This window comes from Oryzias latipes, chromosome 21 (genome assembly GCF_002234675.1).
Source record: "Oryzias latipes chromosome 21, ASM223467v1".
NCBI lineage: Eukaryota > Metazoa > Chordata > Actinopteri > Beloniformes > Adrianichthyidae > Oryzias > Oryzias latipes.
Window position 1 is genome coordinate 19,116,145 of NC_019879.2, and position 25,274 is coordinate 19,141,418.

Here is a 25,274-nt window from a genome sequence, read left to right on the forward strand (position 1 = left end):
GAACTGAATAGGAATTTGTGGGAACGAGATACAGTGATCCTTCGCTATAACGCGGATTACTTTTCACGGTTTTGCTACTTCACGGATTTGCATCGTGCATTGTGTTCTGCATTCTGATTGGCTAAAAAGTCACTCCACTTCTTCTCTACCTGTGCGTCAATAACGTTGCAGTTTAAAGTGTACAGGTACGTAAAACAGCTTGCCAAATTAACATTACGTACGTGCAAATTCTCTTGCAATTTCGAGTTCTCTAAAACACATAGAAAAAAGAGTGACAACAACTGCCTATCACTATGTTCTTCCCCCGAACAAACACAGCTGCACCACGGGTTTCAAAAGAAGAAAACACTGCAGAGCGGAGTCAGGATGCAGCGGCTCAGTCTGAAGAGCAGTGAAATACACCTGAGTCACTATTTGTCCGACTGTACTTTGTATTTTTTTCATAATCATTTTAAATTTTCTCCCGTTCAATCCAATTACCCGGGTCGCGGTGGGCGGGGCTAATCTCAGCAATTTGAAGTCTTCTGTTCACATTGATGATTAAAATTATTATTTGACAGAACAGTACAGTACAGAAGTTATTTGTTGAAAAAAAACGTTTCTGAAGTACTTTTATTTGTGAAACAAATGCTTGAGCCTGTAAAATGGTTTGTTCTTTCTTTTCAATGTATAAAAGAGTATTTAATTGTATAATTAAAAAAAAAATAAAGGTTTCTACTTCACGGATTTTGCCTTTCACAGATTCTTTTTGGAACGTGACCCCCGTGAAAAACAAGGGTTTACTGTATATTTTATTTTTTTCCATGTCAGGACACGGGCTCCGTAGACATTTGAGTATTGATGTTTAAGAATTTTCAAATGCTTCTTCAATGATGGCATGCTGATAAAGGTTTTATAATCAGTACGGAGCGCATATCCAGTATCACTTCATGGCATATAAATTACATCAGTTCCTACCTTTTTTGGTTTCTTCTTTTTTTCGAGATTGTGTTTTAATTTCTGAAAATTTGTTTGTTTGTTTTTTTTTCCCTTTTTCATATTCATCATGATCTTTAAAATGTTATTTATTTATTTTTTGAGTGATTTGTTGGTTTGATTTACACTTAAAGACACCTGTAGATCTGAGTTTAAGAAAAATATTTTTTAATATTATTTTTGCTTATTTTTTGAATAACTTTGAACATGTGTGGTTCAACTTGTTGTAGTTCAACAATAGTGCTGATGCATGTAGTTTATCATCCTCCATATGGAAGTGACAGCAGGAGTCACAAAGGGCATTTGTCGTGAAGCTAAAGCCAAATCACATAGGCAGGGTGATTCACTGTGATGACCCCTGAAGGAAGCAGCTGAAAGAAAAAACAAATGAACATAAGGAAGTAGCCAGAGGGAAGTAAAACAATGTAAGATCATTGTTTACTGCCATAACAAAAGTAAAAAAGGAAACAAAAAAAGAGTACACTCACTTCACACAGGGAATGATGCTTAAGGAAACACTTCAAGTTATCAGATTTTTTTTAAAGAATTCAAGAACACACTCTCTTATGTCGCCCACTGCTGTGTTTTTGAAATATTTCTTTGCAATACAAGAACTCATCGTAACGCATGAGAACAGTCAGGTCTGCACACTTCATGAATAAAACTCAAGTCCTAAAAACGTCCTTCTCTCACTGCTTTCTGTCCTTCCACTCTGCATTTTATGAAGTATTTTTTAAAAACCTTCAGGATACTGAAGTGGAAGGAACATGCTATGGTTTCTAATGTAGAAAATATAGCTGATGCTCGGCACTCAGATTTATCTCTGTTCGTACTAGAATATTTCTGGATTTTTGTGAGCTGCCATTAACTGCCAGTCAGTTTTATCCTCTCAGCACCACACCCATCCATCCATAAAGTTTACTAGTAAACCTCCAGTTTGAAATCATGTCATTGGATTAAACATATTCAAAAAATAAAAATAAAATCTGATTTTAAGACTGACAGTCCTTTTTTCCCATCTGTTGTTGAAATTCTAGGGGTGTTTTGGATGGTTCCCCCTGTAAAGCAAATGATCTTTAAGGTGAAATGATAAAATAAATAATATTTTTTAAAAAGCTCTTGTTGATTAAACGCATCATTATTAATGTTGAAGTGCATTCCTTTTTATGTGTTGTCAGTCTAAATCACCTTTAAAAGTTCTTCCAGAAAAATACATACTGATTTAAATTGTACAACTTTACAACTTATATCAGGAACTGGCGGATGAGAACCCAAAATGCATGAGAAATTTAAACAATTAATCAATAAACTTGAATTTGAGAATAAAAAGGGGGACAAAGTAGAAGCCCTGAAAACCAGACACTTAAATACACTGAGGGTATTTAAACTAAATAAAGACAGCTGTGGATGATCGTCAACTTTAACCTGGTGAGACTGGCACGGAAAACATCCATCCATTTTCTCAATCAGCTGTATGCCTTTCGGGGTCAGGGGCTGCAAGAGCCTAACCTGGTTACAGTTGGGCAAAGGCGGGGTACACTGTGGACAGGTAACCAGTCTGTCACAGAGCCACATAATCACACATTCACACCTCGGGACAATTCAGCACCGGTAATCATTTAGCCTATGAAGCATGTCTTTGGAGTGTGGGAGGAAGCTAAAGTGCCCAGAGAAACCCCAAACATGCACAGGGAGAACATGCAAAAGGTCCCAGCTGGGATCTTAACCCTTGTGCTTTCTTAGATGACACCACCCTTGCATTGACGTGTTATTCCTACCATAACGAAGGTGGATAAAGGTGGAAAGATTTCATGTAATCCATGGACACCAGTGAGGTTCACAAATCATTGAAGAAAAAAGGTTCAGCGCACTGTCTAATGGGTCTAAATGACCCAACTCCCAATGTTAAAGTGCCTAGGATAGCGCAAGGGTTAACCAGGGCCTTCTCACCATTGAGGTGATAGCAATAAGCACTGCACCACTGTGTAGCATAGACATGGAAAACAGGACATGAAAAAAAAAACAAGTATCACAAAGATAGAAGTCCAGAATTCTTAGAATTAATCAGATTTATCTACAAGCTTTGTCATTCAAATACACTCCAAAAATGTAACATATTGGTTTCAGGGACCTTCTGAACATCCTGTGTTTTCCATGTTATGTTTGATTGCTATGATCTTTTCATGCAGCCTCCTTCTGTCAATTATCTCACATATTTAGATATTTAGATTTTTATAACAGTTAAAAGAATCAGTTTGACCCTCTGACTTTGGTCATCTCACTGTCTTTACATCTTAGGCTCCAGTGAAAAATCAAATCTTTACAGAAACATCTTAATTCCACTTTGCAAGGTTTGTGGTTATAATTTTTGTTTTTTGTTTTGTTTTTTTGGGTCACATAGGTTAAAGTGTTCAGTTTTTCTTGTCGAATATCTCGGCATTCGACTCAAAAATGTGTTGCAAACTGACATGTTCCCTGCAGATTCTGCGTTTTTTTTTATACGATCCACAGTGAAGACTTACAATGTGAGATATGTGCAAGTAATTAAAAAAATATATAAATAAAAGAGCCCATCCTCCTCGATTTGAGAGCAACTGGTGGCCGTTCTGTCATGAAGGACACTTTGCTGGCATGGATTGGACCCACTTTTAACCTTAAAGGCAAGGTTCACTGCAGATCAATACAAAGTTGTCTGAATAATCACTTTTGGCCTGAAATGAAATACTTCTATCTGGATGAAGGATGACAGTGGCGACATCTTTACGGCTTGAGGGGTCAATGGATGGTTTGATGAATGGCCCCCCTCGTCGCGGATCTCAGCCTAATTGAAACTCACAATAAAATGTGCCTGGTAGTCATATCACTCATACCAAGCCACAATTCTGTAATGATATGAAACAGACTTTGTTAAAAAAATGTTTTTCTTTGTTGAAAAATGTTTTTTTAACTTTTTCAAGTTTTTTTGTTTTACTTTTTAATCACAACAGCTGTCTGCTTCTCACTGACCCATCTAAAGCTGCATTCACACCGAACACAGTTTGTGCGGCATGCACAGACATCCAGTTTCAATGTTAAGTCAAAGTAAAGATGCGATCTGAGGGCCTGCGGCGCGTTTTGAGTGTCGGGTGCGTTGCCTCTGTCCGGCAGCCATTTAGCATTGCAGTGCGGTGCAGCACTTCCAGAGTTCAAACATTTTAACTTTGGTGAGAACGACACATCATATCAACCAATCAGGGACTAAGGTTTGGGCACATGACGTAAACATTGCACAGCTAATGGAGTTTAAATTCAAGAGGGGGAGAATGTGATCATTCTCGTTCTGAATTTTATACTTTTCTTTTTTGCATTGAGACAATTATAAAACAGATTGTCTAATTTTATTGTTTTGTTTTTTTTTCCCTTCTCAGACTAATGCGGGACGGCAAGTCATCAAACTGGGTCTCACACACAGAGAGACAGACGTCATTCAGACACAGCTCCCACAGTAGGGTGAGGCTCACACACTGGGAGAGTCTCTGACTGATCACATGAACCCAGTCATGGAGATGTCTTTACTGATGCTATTGTAGAGCTCTCTAAAATAAATAAATAAATGGAATCTCTCAACTTCCTGTCTTCCATTCATTGCAAATTACATACACACAGATGCTGCTCAATGTCGCGTTCAGGTTAAAACATTTGGCGGTAGCTTCTGCTTTTCATTAAGTTCCCGAACACCTTTTTGAACAAGCATCAAGCGGAAAATTCACTGAGGTCCAACTTGAAATTGTCGTGCAAACTGCATTCGGTGTGAACGCAACACAAGACGTTCATTTCATCATCAAAATGAGAACAGTACATTCATAATAGCTTTGTGTTTAGGCAGGCTTATTTCCTGAGTGAAAATTTTGGCTACCAGTCCAGCATGTTATACTCCATTGTCACCTTAAAATCTAATTTTGATGCCACCCTGGTGAGTCTTATATCATGGTCATGAACACAATTATCAGCATATCAGTCAGAAGGAGAGCCATGACTCAGTTGAGTTATAGCACAGTAATAATGCAGATTTATAACTACTGTAACTAGCTTTTTCAAATCAAACTGGAGGGCTAACAGGGGTGAGTGGTAGTCTGTATCCCCTATATAGGATGGTTAACATTGTCTCTGTTCTGACACACACTTGATGGATCAAAGGTGTCTGCTGTGACAGGCTGCAGCGCAGCCTTTGCCCTTGACGAAGGCAGGTGTCCTGCTTAGGCAAGAAAATGAGACATGTCATAGAAGTGTTGGCAAATGCATCCACCTTCTCTGATGGCCTCCCTTTCTCCCTTAAAGACGGACTAAGGCTAAACGAAACTCATAGAAGCACTAAAGAGAGCATCTCCTGGTTCATTTCATTTAGACACTTTTCAAACTCTGTAAAAAGAGTCATATAGAGTGGCCCATGGATGTGAAAGGTTCTCCACTTAATGTATTGAATTTTATCAGTGAGTAATGCCTGGAACTGGAGACCAAGCATAGCAGTTTTCCACTTTTTCGGCTGCATGTGTTAGCTTGTTACTTTGAGGGTATGAAGTACGATCAGCAAGAAAACAGGGTGTGGGTGAGTTGGCCTGTCACACATCACAGTTTTCGTTGTTTATTTTGTCCCCTGCTGGACACAAGCCTTGTAACCGTGGGTTTGTGTGATGACTGTTTTTTATTTTTTTCAAGTCATGGGCTGTAAATTTTATGTTTTCTGTCTTTTTGCTTAATCTTACCCTTGGATTTTTTTCTTTTTTTTTTTCTTTTTTGTTTTTCAGTTAGAGCTTGGGTGCATTTTATTGAAGTAAGATAAATGCTTTTCATTTGGTAGTGACCTGTTTTTGTGAGCCACCTCCTCTTTCTGTTCCTTTATTGCCTTGTTTCTTGAGTGTTAAATAGTCATGCACACAAACTTGTTATTTGATTTGATTTGATTTGAAATGGTTTATTTCAAGCAATCAATTAAGAATAATACACAAAAACAATACAATCATCAGTTAAACATTCATACAATGACGTATCAAACTTAGGATAATTAGACATAAAATTAAATATTGCTTGAAAGGGAGTGGAAGGAAGCAAACTTTTATAATCCCACCCTTGTTTTACCGGAACCACTTTATTACATGATTTATTATGATCCGGTTCATAACTTTTATCAAACAGAATTAAGAATCCTTAGGTATCAATAAATCGCATGACAAAGATGAATTACTTAATTATTATGTAAAAATAGGCATAACTATTTTAGAAATCAACATAGAAAATGCAGATCAGTTATCTAAAATGTGTGCAGACTACATGTACATGAAAAAAAATAATACTATATCAGAAAAATAGACACAACACTGTTTCAAAAATCTTGATAGTAAAAATTGATCAAGTATCAAAAGTCAAAAAATTTGTGCAAATTAATTTTCATTAGGAAAAATCATGAATCATTTTTTGGAGCAAGTGAAGTAATATAAATAGAAATTGTTCATTTTAACCATCTTCAATAATTGATTAAGCATTCTTTTTCATATTATCTGCCATGGTTGTTTTTCCTGCTGTTGACTTCCCTGCAATGCTCTCATGCTTCTCAGCCCAGATTCAGGTCAGACAGACACTTTTTCAGCCCTCCTGGTGTTTTACTTCTTGCAATACAGCTTCATCTGCTCCCTGTGTCAGCCCTTTCATTGAAGCCACATGCATTTACATTACTCCCCTCTCCAGTGTCAGTTTGTCTTGGCATGCATCTCGGTCCTCTTGCACCTGCATCTGTTATGGATTCTCTACTATGAAATCTTTCTGTGTGAAATTTAAGTTTTTCCCAAATCCTCCAAGGTGGTCTATTTCTTGTATGTTCTTATTATCTGGGCTCAGATTTTGGGCTGATGTTAACTATTCATGTTCTCATTAAGGTATATAAGTGTATCAATTAAGTCTGAAACTCTGATCCTTTAATCAACTGCCAGGTTACACTTCTTGTAAAAGCAGAGTAAGGTTTCAAACTGATGACAAAAGATGCTGCTGCATGACAAATCCTTGTCATTGTCTGTTGATGTTCCTTGTGGTCACCTGCATCCAGCCAAGATCTGACAGTCTTGTGGTTTTCCAAAATAGTTTAGTGTTCTTTTCTGACAGGGTTTTGTGCTAAATAGTTCAAAAAAACTAACACTTTATCCCACATTTACATTTCCTTACAATATTTTTGCTTCCTCATATTTTTAAACAAGTAATATTTTTGCTTTTTAATCCTTACTGTATGAGACCATTTTCCTTCTCTGTCACTTTACGGTCTCATCTATGCTTCAGAAACAACAAAACTTTGATCCTCATTTCCATTTTTAAATACTACATAGACTAGTTTGGCTGGTTCTGCCTTTTTTTTGACTTAGCAGCTTTGCAAACAATTTTGAAATCCCTTCAATTTTGCTGGTCATAGAAGATAATTAGTTACCATCATTTTTCTTGTTGACTGCTGGAACTGGCTTCAGAGATGTCAGTAACCCTGCATAGGCTAATGTTGACCTAGAAAATGAGAAAATGCTACAGACACTTGAATGTTAGTTTCTTACAATGGCCAGATGGAGCTAGCTTATCCATGACAGGCAAGAAACTGAGAATTTACACAAAATGGGACGGTTATTTATTTATTTATTTTTCAATGGCATATTGGAAATCCAGGGTTTGTTTCAGTTTAGTATGTCGTGTCACATGTTTTGAAACCCACCCACATCTTCTCTAGAGGCAAATTCATTTAAAGAAAATGAATTTGCATTAAGTGACAAAAACTGATTTTTGTAAGTTCAGGTGTTTACTGTGAAACTGTGCTGTTTTATACTTTACACACATTTCCAGCTGTTGGAAAAATCAAAATCTGTGTTCCTTTAGTTTTATTATGTTGCCATGAGTTCCCCCCTCCCTATTGCAAACTTTATTTTCATGCATTCTTTACACAAACATGTAATATTAAATTGCAATTTGTTGCATTTTACATATTACAAGCTTCGTTTGGTCCTGCTTAAATGTTTTATTGCTTCTGTATGCTCTAGTGGAGAATACTTACTCACGCTAAACTGTACAAAAAAGGACTGATTTAGAATGCTGTTCTTAAAATAAATGCACACTGAATGTTTTAGGTTTTTAGAGTGTTAAACCTGGTAACAACTAAGCAGTCACTGGTTTTTAGCATGCATAGAGTTAATTATTTTAAATTAGAAAGACTTTTTTATTGGGAACACCTTATGTTAGAGACCTGTTAATGGTTCTGCATCGATTATTAAGGATAAACATGAAATGTGTGGATTGTTTAAATATAAATTGTTCAATAAGTTGAAAAATATTTTGTTAAATTCATTTTAAAAATGAACTTGTGTTTAAAAAAACACAAATGCATAAAGCTTTTTAAGGGTGTATTTATTCACCATTTTATAACTTGCATTCAGTTCAATTACATTTTATTTTATATATACATTATTCATCAACATAGTTGAGTTGTGTCAATGGGCTTCACATCAGTAATTGTATGACAACATGAAATCAGTCTTAAAATACAATAGCTCATATCTTAACTGAACTAAAAAAAACTAAGCATAAATGGGCATCCCTGCACTTAAAACGTCCTTATTAATACCTGCTTCCAACCCTACCAACAAAAATTTTGTGTAATTGCAGTTTTAGGTATTACACGATGAGAGTGTGCTTTATTGTGAAGAAAAGTTCATTAGGCAATGTAGTAGTTGAAAAATAAAAATGACCCTGTTTCTGCAGACAAAATGGATACCCAAGGGAAATCCTATTTGTTACGGGTTTCTGGTTCCTATCATCACTTCTCTCAGGAAACTATTAGTCAACAAGTGAGGAAGCACTGACTATGCATGTTTGCAAAGTAGTCCTCATAAATTAAGAAGGAATTAATCTTTTAAGTTTGCCAGATGTTAAGCTTGCTGCACCTTGCAGACACTTGCATGTTAAAATGGTTCACATTTCATATGTAATCCCTCTTTAGATCCATGTCTCTGATGGTGGAAAACCTGGTCTTTTTAGTAGACTCCATAAATCTACATTCTGCCACCTGCAACAATGATGCCAGCTCCTCAGGGGGTAACTATTCCCACCTCTGCACGGCCTGTAATCAGTGACATTAAATAGAAAAAAAGGTAAAATAAAGACGTGGCAGATGAGCTGGGTGAGATTTGAATGAAAATCCCGTTGGAACAAAGAGTCTGATACTGCTGAAAACTCCCTTTAGATTCACTGTGAGCAGCAGAGAAGGAAAGGATTGAGGGAAAATGTGCAGACACTCCTTCATGTGCCACTGGATAACCATCGGTCCAGCAAGAAGCAACCAGCTTTTCACTTAAAATCACACATCATTAGACAAATATTTACAGATCTGCACAATGTAAGTTCAACAGTGAGTTCAACAGATAAAATCTGCTTGAACTGACTTTGTAGAATTTTAACCTCAATTTGAACTCAGGTCGGAATGTTTCAAATCAGTCATTCTGAATTATCTGCAGGGTTTTGCAGAAGTATAAAAAGATAAAGTTACAGAAAACTTGGCTTCCTCTTACATTGCGATCCCTTTTTGTACCGGCTTAAAGTTCTCTATCAATAATGCTGTACTATTCCTGCCAGGAGTATGTCAGACCTGTGATCATTTCACTGTCTCAGATGAAAGACTTGGATCAACTTTATGGCTAATAAGCCACCCACTGCATCACATTTTAGAATGTTTCCCCAAGTCACTTAAATATGACTAAAATGTAGCTAGCAGCTATATGTGGCTTTAGGAGAGAACACAATACAATTTGTTTTTCCCTATGTCCTTTCAACGTTATTATAGTGTTTAGGTTTTTGTTTTCATGGTTATAGTTTGCTGAAGAAGTTCTTGTTTGTCCATTTTTAACAATTCCAGCCAATAAAACAAATGGGTACTTAGCTCTGCAATTGACATTAAAAAACATAAAACAAACAAACAAAAAAAAACAATCATATTTTGGCTGAAAATTGTGCTGTAAATCCTCACCACACATACAGATCAACAAAAACACAGCAATTACAGAAATGTTCTCTAACATAGTGTAAATAACAGAAGATAGTGTGAAACAGAATTATGGGAATTAAATATATTTTTGGATAATTGCATAATTAATGTTAATATAAGTGCACTGAATGTATTAACATCTAAACATTGATTCAAAGAAAAAGTCTTTCTACAGACAATATCCACAGGCAAAACTCTATACTCACATTACTCAAGAGAAGAAAAAAAATCTCATTAAGTTAAAGTAACAAGTTAGATAGAATAAGTCTTTTATAGCTCTGACTGGAGCCTTAAGCTGCATCAAGAGACCAATAGAAGTGAACAAAAACACAATCACACAGATGACAATCTTTCTTTTTCCATTCACCTTCTGTCCTTCAGTTGCTTGTTCTCTACACTGGACATTTGCTTTCTTCTCCTCAGTTTAATGCTATTAGAGTTGAAGGTAAATACATTTGGAATTGTTGTAGTAGCAGGAGCTGAAGGAATTTAACCCATGGCTTCTTTTAGCCCCAAATTAACCAGAACTTGGGGTTTGGCTTTCTTGATTCATTTCCCTTTCACTCATGTTCAGTTCCATCAGTTTGGCCTTCTGGTTCTGCCTTGTCACTGTCGCAACCGCATTCAATTAAACTACAGCCGTTTCGGTTGCAGTTGATGACACACTAACACCAAAGGCTCTTGATTTTAGTCTGTTCTACTTTTACTTTAGTTTCTTCTTCAATGATTCCACAAAAATCCCAGATTTTAGAAGAAGTTTGATAAAATGTTAGCATTTATGTGTTTGGTTGAGCGGATGACAATTGGTCAAGATAACCAATAGCAGTTTAGACATATGAATCCAAATTTAGAGCTAACATAGAAATGAAACAAGACTATACAAATAAACTTAACTCATAAGAACCCATGGCAACATCAGTGTAGCAGAACATATCAGAAATTGATTCTGTGGTCCACTGGGTTTGTGGTAAAATACTAAATGTTATTTTTAAGAAAAAAAATGGGCATAGGTTCTTATGGGTTAAATAAAACAATTTGAAAGAGATACAGGTATTTATCAAAGGCAAGTGAAAAGGGGGGGTCCACCACTTTTCATAAGAAAAAACTACAAAAATTTACAGTTAACCATTAGGTTTTATAAATATTAACACTATATTGATGCAATTTACAGGAAAGATCTTCAGCGGATTGCGACATTGCGCGTTAAAAACCTGATAAACAAAGTTAACTGAGTCTAGGAGATCATCCAGTCATGAGGAAAAACACAAAGAGATAAGAGATTACTAGTAACAAAGTATTACACCTACAGGATAGCACTGAGACTTTGTTGCTGCATTTGTATTAATGCTGTTAAATAAAACATTTGACCAGACTTTATGGAGACATCAACATTTTGGTAACCAGGTCATTTAAAGTCTGAATAGTACATTAAAAAGGATTTTTCTTGATAAGAAAGAAAAAACAAATTGGATGTAAGAATACAATCCACCAAGTGCCTCATCAGTTAAATCCTACAGAAATTGTGGCATTTCTAAATTATGAACACAAAATGTGATTTATTATTTATTCTGAGAATATTTTCAGCAGCTGGATGGCTCAGTTGGCTACTACCGGGGTTTGTTTCCCAGGTGGCGCGATGAGCTTCATCCATTGTGAGTCCGTAGGCAAGACCCTACATCAGGGGTCCCCGAATCCGGGCCTCGAGGGCCGGTGTCCTGCTGGTTTTCCAGAAATCCTACCTTTTTTGCTGCTGATTACCTTGATCAGGTGTGGTGTATTTAGCCAATAAGGAGCTTCAATGGCAGGTTGGTTGGAAAACATGTAGGACACCATGCCTCGAGGCCTGGATTTGGGGCCCCCTGCCCTACATGCTATTGCCTAACTGTGCAGCCACAAGGGGGCCTAAGTCTGGGTCTCCCAGCGCCCGGATAAAATACAGTGTTGTGTCAGGAAGTGCAATCAACATAATAATTTCTGCCAAACCCCCTGTGCAAAACAGTGAAATCTGATTTGCTGTGGCAGACCCTGAACGTATGTGTCAAATGGTTAACAAACACACCGTAGTATATTTTCAGATATTGTAATCACACTAAAAATGTCACAAAGGACTGCATGTGTCAATGAAATATGTTTTTAAAATGAGAGTTTTTTTATCAATCATTAAAGGAATAGCCAATTGTATGTACACAATTGCTGGTGTGAAGCACATTGAGACAACTGTGTTGTATTATTGGGCTATATTTGAAATAATAATAAAATATAAATATTTTAATACAGTTTGTGAAGGTTCTCTCACGTTGGTTGTTTATGTAACTAAACGCACAAAAAGCATCCTAACGGTGCAAATGATTTACTGTAAGATTCTTTTATCTCTCCTGCTCAAATCTGATGGCATATTAAAACTGATGAACAGGACAAAAAGGTTTTTTTTTTTTTTTTTCTCATACTTCCACCTATGCATGACCTGGCATAATTTAGCTTTTTTTTTTTTTTTTTCTGAGAACACTCTCCAGTTCAAATATGTAGATTTAATTATGCCAGTAGACTGCCAATTGTGTTGCAGTGCTGCAAAAAAATAAAGTGCCATCCCATCTCTTTGTGGAAGACATTGTAGGGTCGGATAACTTTTTAAGTCCCTGCTCACTGAATCAGAGGGATATGTGTTAGGTTCAAACCAAATTAATGCAATGAAACACTTTTTTTACAGCCTAGAATTGTTGGAGAGCCAAGATATTAGATGACAAGATATTTGAATCTCAACGCAGGAACAGCTCAACAAATGAAAAAAAAAAAGAAATTTGCATTTGTTTGAAAAAGAAAAAAAAATAACCATAGCTTTACCTATACAGTATAGCTTAGAATGAAGATCTAAAGAAATGCTTAGGTTAACTTGGAAATTATTTGATTTTGCTGAGGACATTTATACGGGATCTGACATGGGTAAAATAAATAAAGCGTTCCCACAAAATAATAATTCGTTCCCACGGAATAATTAATGCGTGGGAACGGAATAATATTCTGATATACATTAATCCTGTTGTCTTTGAATGCACCACAGTTACAGGGACATGTTGATTGGCCAAGATGCATTATCATAAATGTGTGTTGCATGATGGGATACGTAGCATGTAGCCTTCGGATGTTAAGTGACTGCTAATGAGTATGTTAATAAAAGACAAGTCCTGAACATTATTAATCCTACAATATCTACAATGTCCCGTACCGCAGCTGGCTGTTCATCTCCTGGCCACCCAGCTGCCCCAATGTCAGTTCCCGGGCTCAGTACATTTAAGTGGATTTTAACATAAGCCTGTTTTGTTTTGATGTTTGCTAAATTTTTAAACAGATACATGTGTGGATAAAACTGGGCAACTATTTGCAGCAAGAACTGGCAAGCAGTTCTCACACTGAGGCAGAATGGAAGATAAACAACATTTGGTTGACTCATATTGTGAAGGAGGTCAATAACGAGAACAAACAGTCACATGCTGAAAACTGTGGTTGAAAAACATGCATCATACATGGAGAAGGCACAACAAAAAACCTACACAAATATTTTCCATTCTTGTATTTTTTCAGATCACAAAAAGTAAAAAGTCTCATAAGCTATTAACTAAAAAAGGTACGAAAGTTAATACGTTCAAAGAAAGGTCATGGATGGTAAAGGTATTTTAGCCCAAACATTAAAATAATAAAAATAATATTCGTTTTTCACTCTTTGACCTTAGAAATAGTAAAATGTAAAATAAGTGGTTGAGGCAGATTGGCCTTACATCAACACTTTGTATTTAAATTTTAAAAAAGGGAAGTCCAAAGCAGTTGTCTCCACCTTTTACCTCTTCCACTCCTGAAGGAGCAGTTGGACAGTCTGATTTCCTGAGTTTGTTGATGGATGAACTTGGCAGCAAAAGCTCGTCATTGCAAGCATTGCTTTGCTGGCAAAAAAGTGAATGGAAAATGACTTCAGCCACCTGTGACAGATTTGAACTTAGCTCTTTTGTTTAAACCCTTTTCCAGAGACGAGCTCACAATCCCGTTCAGCTGCAGAAAGTCCTTTTTCTTAGCACATGTGGCCCCTGTATCTTGGCCAAAGCACAAAACGCTGACCACCAAAGGCTTGTTAAACATCTGCAATCATTTTTCCGCCATTAAATCATGCCAGCCTTCCTAGAAAACACATCACCCTTATCCCTTTCTTGCGCAGTAAATGCTCTCTGACGTTTTCCACAATGCCCCCAAGGTATTAGTGGTTCCATTACTTCCACCTTTCTTCCCTTTCAAGAGTAGACTGCACCATCTGACAATTCCTTAATCAGGTCCCTATTCACCCTAATTTTCTCAACACATGGCATAGTTATTGTAAGATCTGACAAGTGAAAACCTCTCCTTTTTTTGGTCACACAATTGCCACATAAGCAATGTATGATCCTAAACATGACAGTACCTGTTTTAAGTGTATGAATGTAACCCTTTGGCAAATTTCTGTTTGTTGAAGTTGAGGATTATACTATCAGATGACTTATCTTTCTGGCTGTTTGAACACTCAGTGTATGAGGATTACATCTGTCTACATTCATAACAATGTCTCATTAATTGTACGTTAACAGGGTTTTTCAGAAGGTTTAGATTTGGGACCAATGAGCTGCAGCTCAAACGTGTCAGTGTACCTAATACTCCAGTTACAGCAGCTGTATGTGCACCTGAATGGGGATTGACACATACTAGTGCTGTGGGTTTTTGGGTCGTCCAGGCATGCAGAGGGTCGTAGAAAGGAGAAGGTGCATCTTGAAGTGTGTTTTGTAGTTCATTTGAGACTCAAGCAGCCACCTTAAAGGTTGCATGAAAATGGAACGTACCATTGTCGTGCATGCATTAAGTGTATCATGATGTTTTTGTAAGCTAAATGTAAGTTGCACCTATGAGTTGATGCTGTGGTTTCGTGCCCTTACACCACACTATAGTCAATAGTGAGGTGCCCCTACCGGCTCCTTGCTGACCACACGCAATGCTGCATGCAAGAGGTGTGTAGGAGATGCGCAAGTGTTCGAACACAAACAACGCTTTGATTGTCGTACACTCCCAGCAGGTCCCTGAGATCATGTGACCAGGGTCTGCTGGTCGTTAAGAGAACCCGGTAAAAACTAAAGGTGACATAGCCTTTGCAGCAGTGGCTCCATCCCTCTGGAACTCCCTTCCTCTCAGCCTCAGATCTGAAGACTCAGTGTTTTCTTTTAAAAAGAAGCTAAAGACCTATCTTTTTAAAATTGCTTTTTCATAATTCTTTTTATAATCTGTGTTTTACAGTGTTTTACTGTGAAGCACTTTGTGATTTTCATTTTGAAAGGTGCTATACAAATAAAGTTTATTATTATTGTTATAAGTTTATTATTGTCTAATTTCCTCATTTCTAACAGTCCGGCTTCAAGGGTGGGTTGAAAAACTGAAAAATCGGTTCGACACATCTACATCTCACCTAATTCCCCATTACTTCCCCTTAAATGTTGTTTCAGTGTTCGCTTCATCTTGTCACTCACAGCATGCCTGTAGAAGCATTTTTGCTCAACGGGCTGACACAGTGGTCTATGATCTTAAACTTTTACGTGGGCCACCTGCACACCCCATACAGCTTCGCCTATTATTTGCCCGCAGACAAGGCAGTTGTGACTGAGGCATGGGCTTCTGTATGTTTCACTAAAAAACTTCCCAAAAAAATTATTTATGTTCGACATCTTACGACTTAATCACTTCTTTCTTGATGCTTGCATGTAACATCACATCGATTTCAGATCTCCTCATGTCACATTATTTTTTAAATTTGCTCTTTTGGATGTGGGTGAGGGTGGGGCGGTAAATAAAAGCTTATGCACGCAAGTCCCAAACCCAAAACGCTTCAATATAGAGATCCACATGACAAAATTTCGCATTAAGTATTTTTTTTCTTATTACTTTGAGTCTTACTCCACAATTAATAGCTTATATAGGTTGGATACCAGCTGTCAGACACCATCAAGCGCCGTTGATAGCACCTTTGGACCAAAGATCTACTCCTTTAAAATGCACTTATAAGAACAGTTCTTGATGTTTCATTCGTCATTGGAAGACAGAAATCCTAAATTTTACGTTGGAAAATTTGACAACACATTATTGCTACTTAAGTCAACTTTGTACAATTAAATTGTGACCATCTTTGTTAAACAAGTTAAACAGTTTTAATTTGAGAATATGTGTAAACCAAAGTTTATTCATGTCTTGAACTAGGCTTTATGTTACAGCATGGCATTTACCATCCTGCAATTTATTCCTATGCCGAAGGGTCACTTCAGGCCCACACTGCTTCAACTCTATTTGCATGTCTAGGCGGTACAGTCATTAAAAGCCAACCAACCACAGCGGTGCACCCTCAGTGCTGAGTACCCCCCTGAAGAATCATTGTAAGGCATTGGAGAGTACGAATAAGAGATGCTCTGCAGGTCTTCAATGGGAGGAGAAAAGGGCTCTTATTTGAATTTGGTAAAAATGCCAGCACCCACTGGGGCACCATTACACACAGCTGGAATAATGAGTATCGGAGGGAAACCCACAAACCACCAGCAAGCTGAACCCAGCAAATGCATTTCTTGCCTATTCCACATAACCAACATGCTAGATCATCCCAAAAAGCCAATAAATCTCTCCTTCTTTGCCTTAGCAGACCCATTTTAATACCGGACTCAGCGTCCCGTGAAATTCAGCGTGTGCTTTATAGGACCGCAGGGTCAAATGAATATACAGATACAGAGTGGTACCAGAAGATGCTCTCACAGAAATACAAGCACAAACTGGGACCACAACGGCATCCAAAGCTACAAGAGTCTATACAACTTGCTAGCTTAATTAATTACACGCTTCTAAACAATCATTCAAGCAGTTATTGCACAAGACATTTCAACATAAATGAACAGCCACAGTGGGGATTAGGCTCATCTGGTAGAGTGGTAGTCCTCCATCCAGAAGGTTGGCAGATTTATCCTCATGTACGTGAGGATGTTGCAGAATAGGCAAATCCAATAGTCTCTTTAGTGTTTATTTTTGTGTATTCACCAAAAAAGAAGAAGAAGAAATAAATATTCATAGTGAAGTTATCGTGCTAAAAGAGGATTTTAGGTTTTTACCCCGAACTATAACTGTTTTTGACAAAATTCTGACATTGATCTCAAAACGGTCATAACTTTTTTTGTTTTTAAAAAATACCTAAAAGTTAGTCCTTTGACAGAAAAATTTTAATACTTTCTTTACTTTGTTGCTCTACTATCATTTTCTGCCTCTACATCACTGTGACATAGTTAAGAAAAATAAACGGACAAAACTTGAACGTAAAGTAGACGTACAAAAAAATTTAAACTGTAGTTTTTATGTTCTAGGCTAATTTAGGGTTTGTAGTTGTGTACCTACTTTTTGGATATGGACATTATTTGATTTTTTAAACTTGTCTTAAAATATTCGACATAAACATGTTTATCATAGAGTATTATTTCAGTACCATATACAGCAGTTTGAAAGTTTTGTCTTTGTAAAACAAGAAAAACTGACCAAAAACTGAAGTCTATGAGAGGTTTTTATTCTTTTTGTAAATATTTTATGCAGCAAACCAGTGCAGATCGTATTTGTTGAGTAGGACACTGGTTTAGGCATGTGATTCTTTGCATCAAAAATCTTTAGTCAAACTTTCTATTTTGCTCATACTAGTTTACAGATTCCTGGCAATGTTGATAAGTCTTGTGCATGTGTGTTTGTGCATGTGGGAGTACATTTAATCAGCATTTGTGTTCTTATGTCTTTATGATAATAAGAAGACTACATTACATTCCAACTCAGACTCAACAGGACTCTTCGGCTAATGTGTGGATCAGACAGGCAGATGTGGATTCTCATTGTTTGTCGAACCAGCAGGGGACTGCAGAAGCTCAAGATAGGAATTATATTTGTCAGAGAAAAAATTGCACCACTTGTCTTAATTCCAATTCATGAACAGAGTTCTTGGTGAATGAAAATGACAGTGCATTGTGTGAAATAAAATACCATGCTAGAGATATATACTCTAAATAATAAATAAATAAATAACAAAAAACTCCCAGAAAAAAGGTGTATTACAGAAAAATCTTGAGTCTTAAAAGGCTCCCCTCCCCTTTGTCCTTTTTTACTCTTTTCCACACGCTCACTCAGATTTCCCGCTTGTGGCTCTCTGTTTAATAGGTTTGCATGAATAGATGGGGCCAAACATAATGCCTAGGACCTGCTGGTGGACTATAATGGTAGCTCTAATGGTGAAACCATTAAAACATTTGGCGCAGACTCTGCTATAGCGAATGTGTTGCTGCAGGAAAATGGACTTGGTGGCAGGCAGGGGGTGGGGGAGTTGAAAGCTCACTTTCCATTAGCTGATTGAATTGGATCTCAGTCCTGTGGGCTGGCACTTGTTTGCCTCGCATTAAATAAGACCGAGATGTAAACACCTCTGTTATGGGGCTCAGCAAAATGTCAAAGGAAAGTACTGTAATTCCAACAAGACTTCCTTCTCACCTGGCAGGAGGACACGGGTAGTCTGTTAGCAGAACTGGTTGCACTAGTAAATTACTCAACACTTCTGATGTTTTTGTATGATCCTCCTCGTGCTCTGTCTAAGCAGGAGTGAAGGCTTAATGGACCATAGCGTGCTGCACTGGCTGGCCGGAAAGCTATCTCAAACAACACATCAGATATAAGGATTCAACATTTACCCAAGTGCAATGTCGGGTTTAATAAATGATATATACACTTGTACTAGTTATTTCATGAGCAATAGCATGAGTAGAGCAACGAACACGATAGACTTCACAAGCCATAAGTGTTCTTTTCTTTAGAACCAGGTCAACAGCCAAGATGACTCTGTGTGGAGAAAGGGGAGGGGCTTTTGGAATGAGCTTTGCTGTGCAGAGTTAAGCACACTGTGTAATGTATGCTGGATAATGGATGTTCCATCCTGGATAAAGATAGATGTGTTGGGCAGAAAGATTTGCATCCGGATGCCAGATTGAATTTTTTGGCGTGAAAGCGTTTCTGTAATCTGGTGCAAAGCCCATCTGTCTGCTGGCAAGACATACATTTTGAAGGAAAACATTTTTTTTTTAGATGTGGGAGTGATGAAAAAGGAGGGGCACACACTCACAAGATGAGGTCAAAGGTCAAATATTAAAAAGGGATATGAAGACACCAACAAAAAAAAACTTAAAAGCATTTCATGAGAACACATTTGAGACTTGATTTTTCCCATTTCCAGAGCCAGTAAAGCAACAAATTTAGTCAGGTACCCTCAATTTGCCCTCCCGTGTTCGCTTGTTTCATGTTTCAGCTGACACAGTTGCTTCCACTTTGCCTGTGTTACCAGGAAGCTGACAAGCTCTCACTTACCAAGGCCCCTTTCTTCCTTTTCTGTGATTGCAGCTTTGCCACTATCTGCATTTCAAAGTCCTGACAACCTTTCAGAAATTATCATCCCTCCATGATCCCTGTCAATAGCTCCTGCTGCACAGTCTCACAGCCAGTGACTTGGTGCAGCGTTTAGATTCTGTCATTTGGTCCAATCATACCCGTCATCCATGTATTTTTAGTCGCTTATTGATGCTGTAGATTCTCCAGCTCCATAGATTACACCCACTTGCCACATCATTAGTAACAGCTGCTCAGTCGTGTGTTCATTTCAACATCTTACTGAGCTTTTCAGCATGAAGGCGTGGTTGAGATGACCTGCTGCAGTTCAAACAGCTTCAAAATGGTAAGGAGGCTAATGGTCAACCTGGCTTTGAACATAGGTGGAGGAGCTGTTTGAGCTGATATGAGTATTTCAGAAACAACTGGTCTACTTGAATTTCCCTCAAAATCTCCTGAAGGATTTACAGATATTACCCTTCAAAGAAGGTTCTCAAAGTGAAAATACTTTCTTGATGACAAAAGTCAGACAAGAAGGACCAATATAGCTTTACAACATAAAGGCAAAAATCACTTAAAGACCCACTCCAAAGAAAATTATGTTTTTGGTGTTTTTACCATGTTCTTAGCGCATTTTATCTCGATGGAAAAAATCATTTCAGATAATTAAGTTCAACATTGCATTTCTAAGTATTTATTAATTTAAATTGTTCTGAATCGGGAGCACATAAAATAAAAATGAGGTTTAAAAAAACTTGTAGATGTGACTTAGGTGCAACAGTCAACGGGCCACAGGCTCCCTGCTCCACTCCATTCCAATGCATCCACTTGCAGACAAATAGATCCATTAAAGTCTTGACATTTGTCAAAACTGTACGACTGGATAGCTTGAATATTGCTCGCGGTTTTTGTAGCACTGCTAATTTTAGACAAGGGTTTAAGCTAGCGGCATAGGGTGTGAACAAAGAGATGATGGGAAGTCGGGGGAAGGCTTACTCCATGCCAATGGTTCCATCCAAATGTCAGAGGCTAATTTCTGATGAGCTCCTGCAACTCTGCAGAAACCATGTCCTAGAAAACGACACATTTTTTGTGGAATTTGGCTAGTCATACTTTAAAGACCACTGGGAATACGTTTTAAAAAGCTCAAAAGGTGATTGGAGTGGGACTTTGAATGACCCACCATTAAAGCCATGTTATGAGGAAGACCACCTCTGAATCCAAACAATTGTAAATGTAGAAGTCAGAAATGTGAAAAAGAGGACATATAAGGGGTATGCAATGATCTAAACTGCTCTGAATAGACAATCAGTCAGTATTTGAAAAACAAGAAATATTTTTTCAAGGACTGATTCTGAGAATAAAGATAAATTTGGCAATAAAAATAATGAAAAAAATTCCCCATCTTGCTTTAGTTTTTCTCTTTCGTTGGGTTCTGTTGAAATGCTTTGAACTGCTACCACGTGATTGGCTGATTAGATGTTTGCTTCAGGGAACAGTTGAACAGGTGTAATTAATGTTGTAGGGTGAATATAATTAGTGCAGTTAAGCTTATATGACCTAGAAGGACATGTGCATCATGGAGGATCAGTTAATTTACCCTGTGGATTACTGGTAGTTTACAGTGAACACAAACACATGTGCACTCCTATCAAAAGAACATAATGGAAAAGGAAGCTTCACATATTTAAAGTTTTTCACTCAGGACTTTCTGTTGCATTTGTTTTACCCTTAATAAAAGGAAGCAGCGTTTTGGGCACCAATGCCGCAGTTGTTAAAATATTCATGATTTCTCATGGAAATATCTAATTAAAAAGGGCTTCTCTGTATTTTTTTTTTCATTCATGAGCTTGGACTGAAGATAATGTTGTTAGGCAGTGGCCCCTATGAGCTTCCAGCTGTAAAACAAAGCTGATGTTGCTGCGAAGCCCTACTGTATTTTTCTGCTGCTGTAGGGACAAGGAAGTCAGACTCCCCTGCGATACAACACACAACTGAATACAAATGTGGTCTCTGTGAAATGCGCTTCAAATTATGAGTGACTCAGGCAAACAGGCTGCGGGTCATGCGTGACGACATATAGGCGCACCAATGCACGCACACCCAGACACGCACGTTCAAGGGGGACCAAGACCAGACAAACATGTCCAAATGCGCACCAGTTTGCAGACACAACCCGGGCACGCTCATCCATCAAAACCCGCACCTGCTCGGACCAGAACGCTTTAACTGTCCTCTCGTTTCGTCCGTGTGACTTAACCCAGTTTCGATTGTGATTCAAAACGAGTTCCAGCAATGTAGTTGTCATCGAGTGGTGAGCGTCGCTGTGACTGTGGGTGACTCAGGGGGACGGAGGGGGGGCGCTCTGGTCTGCTCAGAGCAGGACGCAGGAGATAGTCGCTCTCCAAGGTGCTGAAAGTGGGAGCGCTGCCTCGGTCTTGCCTGTTCACAACGAACGCCGCCTCAACTGCAGACGTCCAGCAACGACTGCCTTCCTCCTCTCCTGCTTTAGTTTGTCCACTCTTTAAGCGGCACCTGTGCGGATTTATGATGTCGTGTCATCACTGGATGTACAGTCACATTTATACAACAACGACTGCTGTGATATATCTTTGGAAATACTGAACTGACTGGATTCTCAGGGACCAAAGGAGGATTTTTTCCCTCCCTTGCAGGTTTCTTAAGCCTTTTTTTTTCTTTGCCGCATGCCGCTGAGCGTGAACTGCGATTTTGTCTACTAAAGGTGAGTTGAATGAATTATTATGAGGAAGGCGCACTTTTTCATGGATGTCGTTTGCTGTGGACTGGAAAGGAGGAAACAGGTCTCCAAAAGACTCGTTTTCCATTGACGTTGTAAGCTCGGAAACATAAAGGGGGGATTGGGGATATCAGGTGGAGTCTGGAGAAATTACCGATTGGATGGTGAAGTTTCAGCCGATGAGGCGACAATCTTTGATCTGCTCTGGTCCTCTGTTGTTGGCTTTCCAGGCGCTACACCGAGGGAATAACAAACAGTTTTACCGCGGTGAGTTTCTACTGCACGCCCAGCCGGTAATATAAAGCCTGAATATTAAAAAAAAAAAAAACATTAGCTCAAAAAATGTAATAACTGTGCCTTAATCACATCTGAATGTCTGGACTTTGGTTGCCTTAAGATAAAAATTGCAAATGTGATTTTTTTTAGGACATTTGTTCTGCATGGTCGACAAAAATGAGCCTAGCTTTTGTTGTGTATTTAAGTTTTATGTAATTTTATATAATCATATATTACATCATTAAGGTACTTTATATAATAGATGATAAATGGGGTCCAGCTGGAACGGATGTTTCTTTTTTCCCCACTCACAGAAATGTGCCTTTTAAGATGACATAATATCTTTTTATTCATCGTCTACCTGTTGAGCAGGGTTTCTGCAGACGGACAAATTGCAGATTAAAACAATAAATAAATGAAGAAAGTGATTATATGTAAGAAATGTGTGTTTTTATGAATATTCCAGGCCTGAACATAAATAAATACAGTAAAAAGGTGAGGTTTACGCACAAATCTGAGCATCAAGACTCATAATATGGATATGTAATGTGATTGTTGTTTTGGCTACAGCACAGGTCTTCATCAGTCCATGATGGTGGTGATCATTAAACCCTGCGTGGATCCGGGGAGGATACCGGCTTAGAAATGACATCCACGCAGTCGTGCTAAATGTGGATGTCAGTTCCGCGGCGAGGGATGGGTCCTCCCCTTTCGGCTGCCTCTTTCCTCCTCCTCCTCCTTCTCCTCCTCCTCCTGTCCCTGAGCGCCGTGTCCGCGGCCAGCGTGGGGAATGCCGAGGATTACGCCGCGGACGAGGCGGAACGGACCGCCGCCGACAACATCGTCTTTGATGACTACCGGGGCAAAGGATGCGTGGACGACAGCGGCTTCGTATACAAACTGGGGGAGCGCTTTTTCCCGGGACACTCTAACTGCCCGTGCGAGTGCACGGAGGACGGGCCGGTGTGCGACCAGCCAGAATGCCCCAAACTGCACCCTAAGTGCACCAAAGTGGAGCACAATGGATGCTGTCCCGAGTGTAAAGAGGTGAAGAACTTTTGCGAGTACCGCGGGAAAACACATAAAATACTAGAAGAATTCAAGGTAAGACAGATTAACACTGTGACTTTAATTATGTTTGTTAAATTGTTGAACTTTTGATTTATCATTTTGTGTTCTTGGTTTTTTATATACAGTAACGTAATCAGGTTTATGATAGTTTCATAGGGTGTCTGGCTTGAGAAGGCTCTGGTTCAAATCCCGGTTAGGACCTTTGTGTGGAGTGTTCTCCCATTCGTGCATGGGTTCTCTCCCACAGTCCAAAAACATGCTTCAAAGGTCGCTAAATTTCACTTAAATTTTTCCTAGGTGTGCATGTGAGTGGTGACCTGTTCAGGCTGTATCCCACTTTCACCCAACTGTTGGTAAGATAGGCTCCAGCAACCCTATGACCCCAAAAGGAATTCAGCAGGTTTCAAAAATGGATGGATATTTTAACAGTATAGGCTGCACTGGTCATAGTAGTGAATACTCACCGTGAAGCATGAAGGTCCATACGAACCCCATCTGGGACCTTTCTATGTGGAGTTTGCATGCTCACCTGTGCGGAAGTGGGTTTTCTCAAAGTACCACTTCCTCCCACAGTCCAAAAAACTTGCAAGGTTAATTGATTTCTTTAAAATTGTACTTAAATGTGCGTGTGTGGCCCTGCAACAGACTGGCAACTTGTATCCCACCTTCACCTAACGGTGGGATAGGCTCCATCAACTCTATGACCCCAAAAGGGATTTGGCCAGTTCAAAAGATGGCTGGATGGATAGTTTCATAGGAAACCGTTAATTCCTGTTTCTCACAGAATCACATCTCCAATATATTAGGTAGTCAGAGCTTTGTCTCATTACACCAAATGGCAGTTGAAATGGATAAACCTGCTCGCCTTCAGCTTTTTTCTTTTCAATTTTAATCTTTGAACCTGTTGAACGCGGTCATTGTTCATGTCTATTTAGATAGAGAAATTAAATACAAAGCAACATAGTGTTGGGAATGTGTGGGTGGTGTTGTGCTGAGGATTAGCAATGCTTTGGGTTTAGATTAGTCTTTGGCATACTGTTAAAATATCATCAAAACATGTTCATTGGCCAAGGGCACAAAGATGGCCACATCCCAGGGTGATGTCACCAGAACCTCATGAACTGAGCACTCAGCCAGGATTATTAAAGTGACAGATGCTATGACAGTATTTAAATATTCTGATTTGTGGACACTGAGTCATCGCTGGCAGATCCAGTCTAAGCGTGTCTCCTGCAGAGGATTTCCACCCATCAGACCAGCGTCTCAGCTGTTGGTGATGCTGCATGACAGCACTGTGTGATTATAGATGACAACTACAGTCTGTGTTTTAACTGTTGTTGCCCACAAGGAGACATCTCCATTCAGATTCTCTACAATTGGACTGAGGCAGCAAATGATTGAAACATAATACGACACAGTATGGCCTAAACGAGGGGCTCAGCCGTTAATCCCAGAATGTATTTATGTCTGTGAGAATATATCAGGCCGTGTAGCCATGACAGTTTAGGGCTCCAGTAATTCACAATTAAAAATATATACATTTTTATCATGCTAGTTTGAGCATTGGAGTCATATTACCATGCTTATCTTCACAGCAATTTGTGTTATTTCATAAATAAAGAGTATAAATAAAGACTGATTTGATCTTACATTTCAAGAATTTAATAGAATCTTTAGTTATCCCAAAGGAAATTCTACAGAGTCAACAAA

General features: G+C 38.5%; 1 protein-coding gene across 2 annotated transcripts in view; it reads left to right on the top strand.

Moving 5' to 3' along the window:
- The first annotated feature begins 21,556 nt into the window (after positions 1 to 21,556).
- The window catches only part of vwc2l (von Willebrand factor C domain containing protein 2 like), a 31,498-nt gene continuing 27,780 nt past the window's right edge, over positions 21,557 to 25,274 (top strand). The window contains exons 1-3 of one of the 2 annotated variants that reach the window (XM_020713132.2): positions 21,557 to 22,484; positions 22,960 to 22,988; positions 23,064 to 23,597. In XM_020713132.2, the coding sequence (XP_020568791.1) occupies positions 23,163 to 23,597 (435 nt within the window). In that variant the 5' untranslated portion in view covers positions 21,557 to 22,484; positions 22,960 to 22,988; positions 23,064 to 23,162. The remainder of the gene's footprint in view (positions 22,485 to 22,959; positions 22,989 to 23,063; positions 23,598 to 25,274) is intronic. The other variant, XM_020713133.2, reaches the window with a different exon arrangement.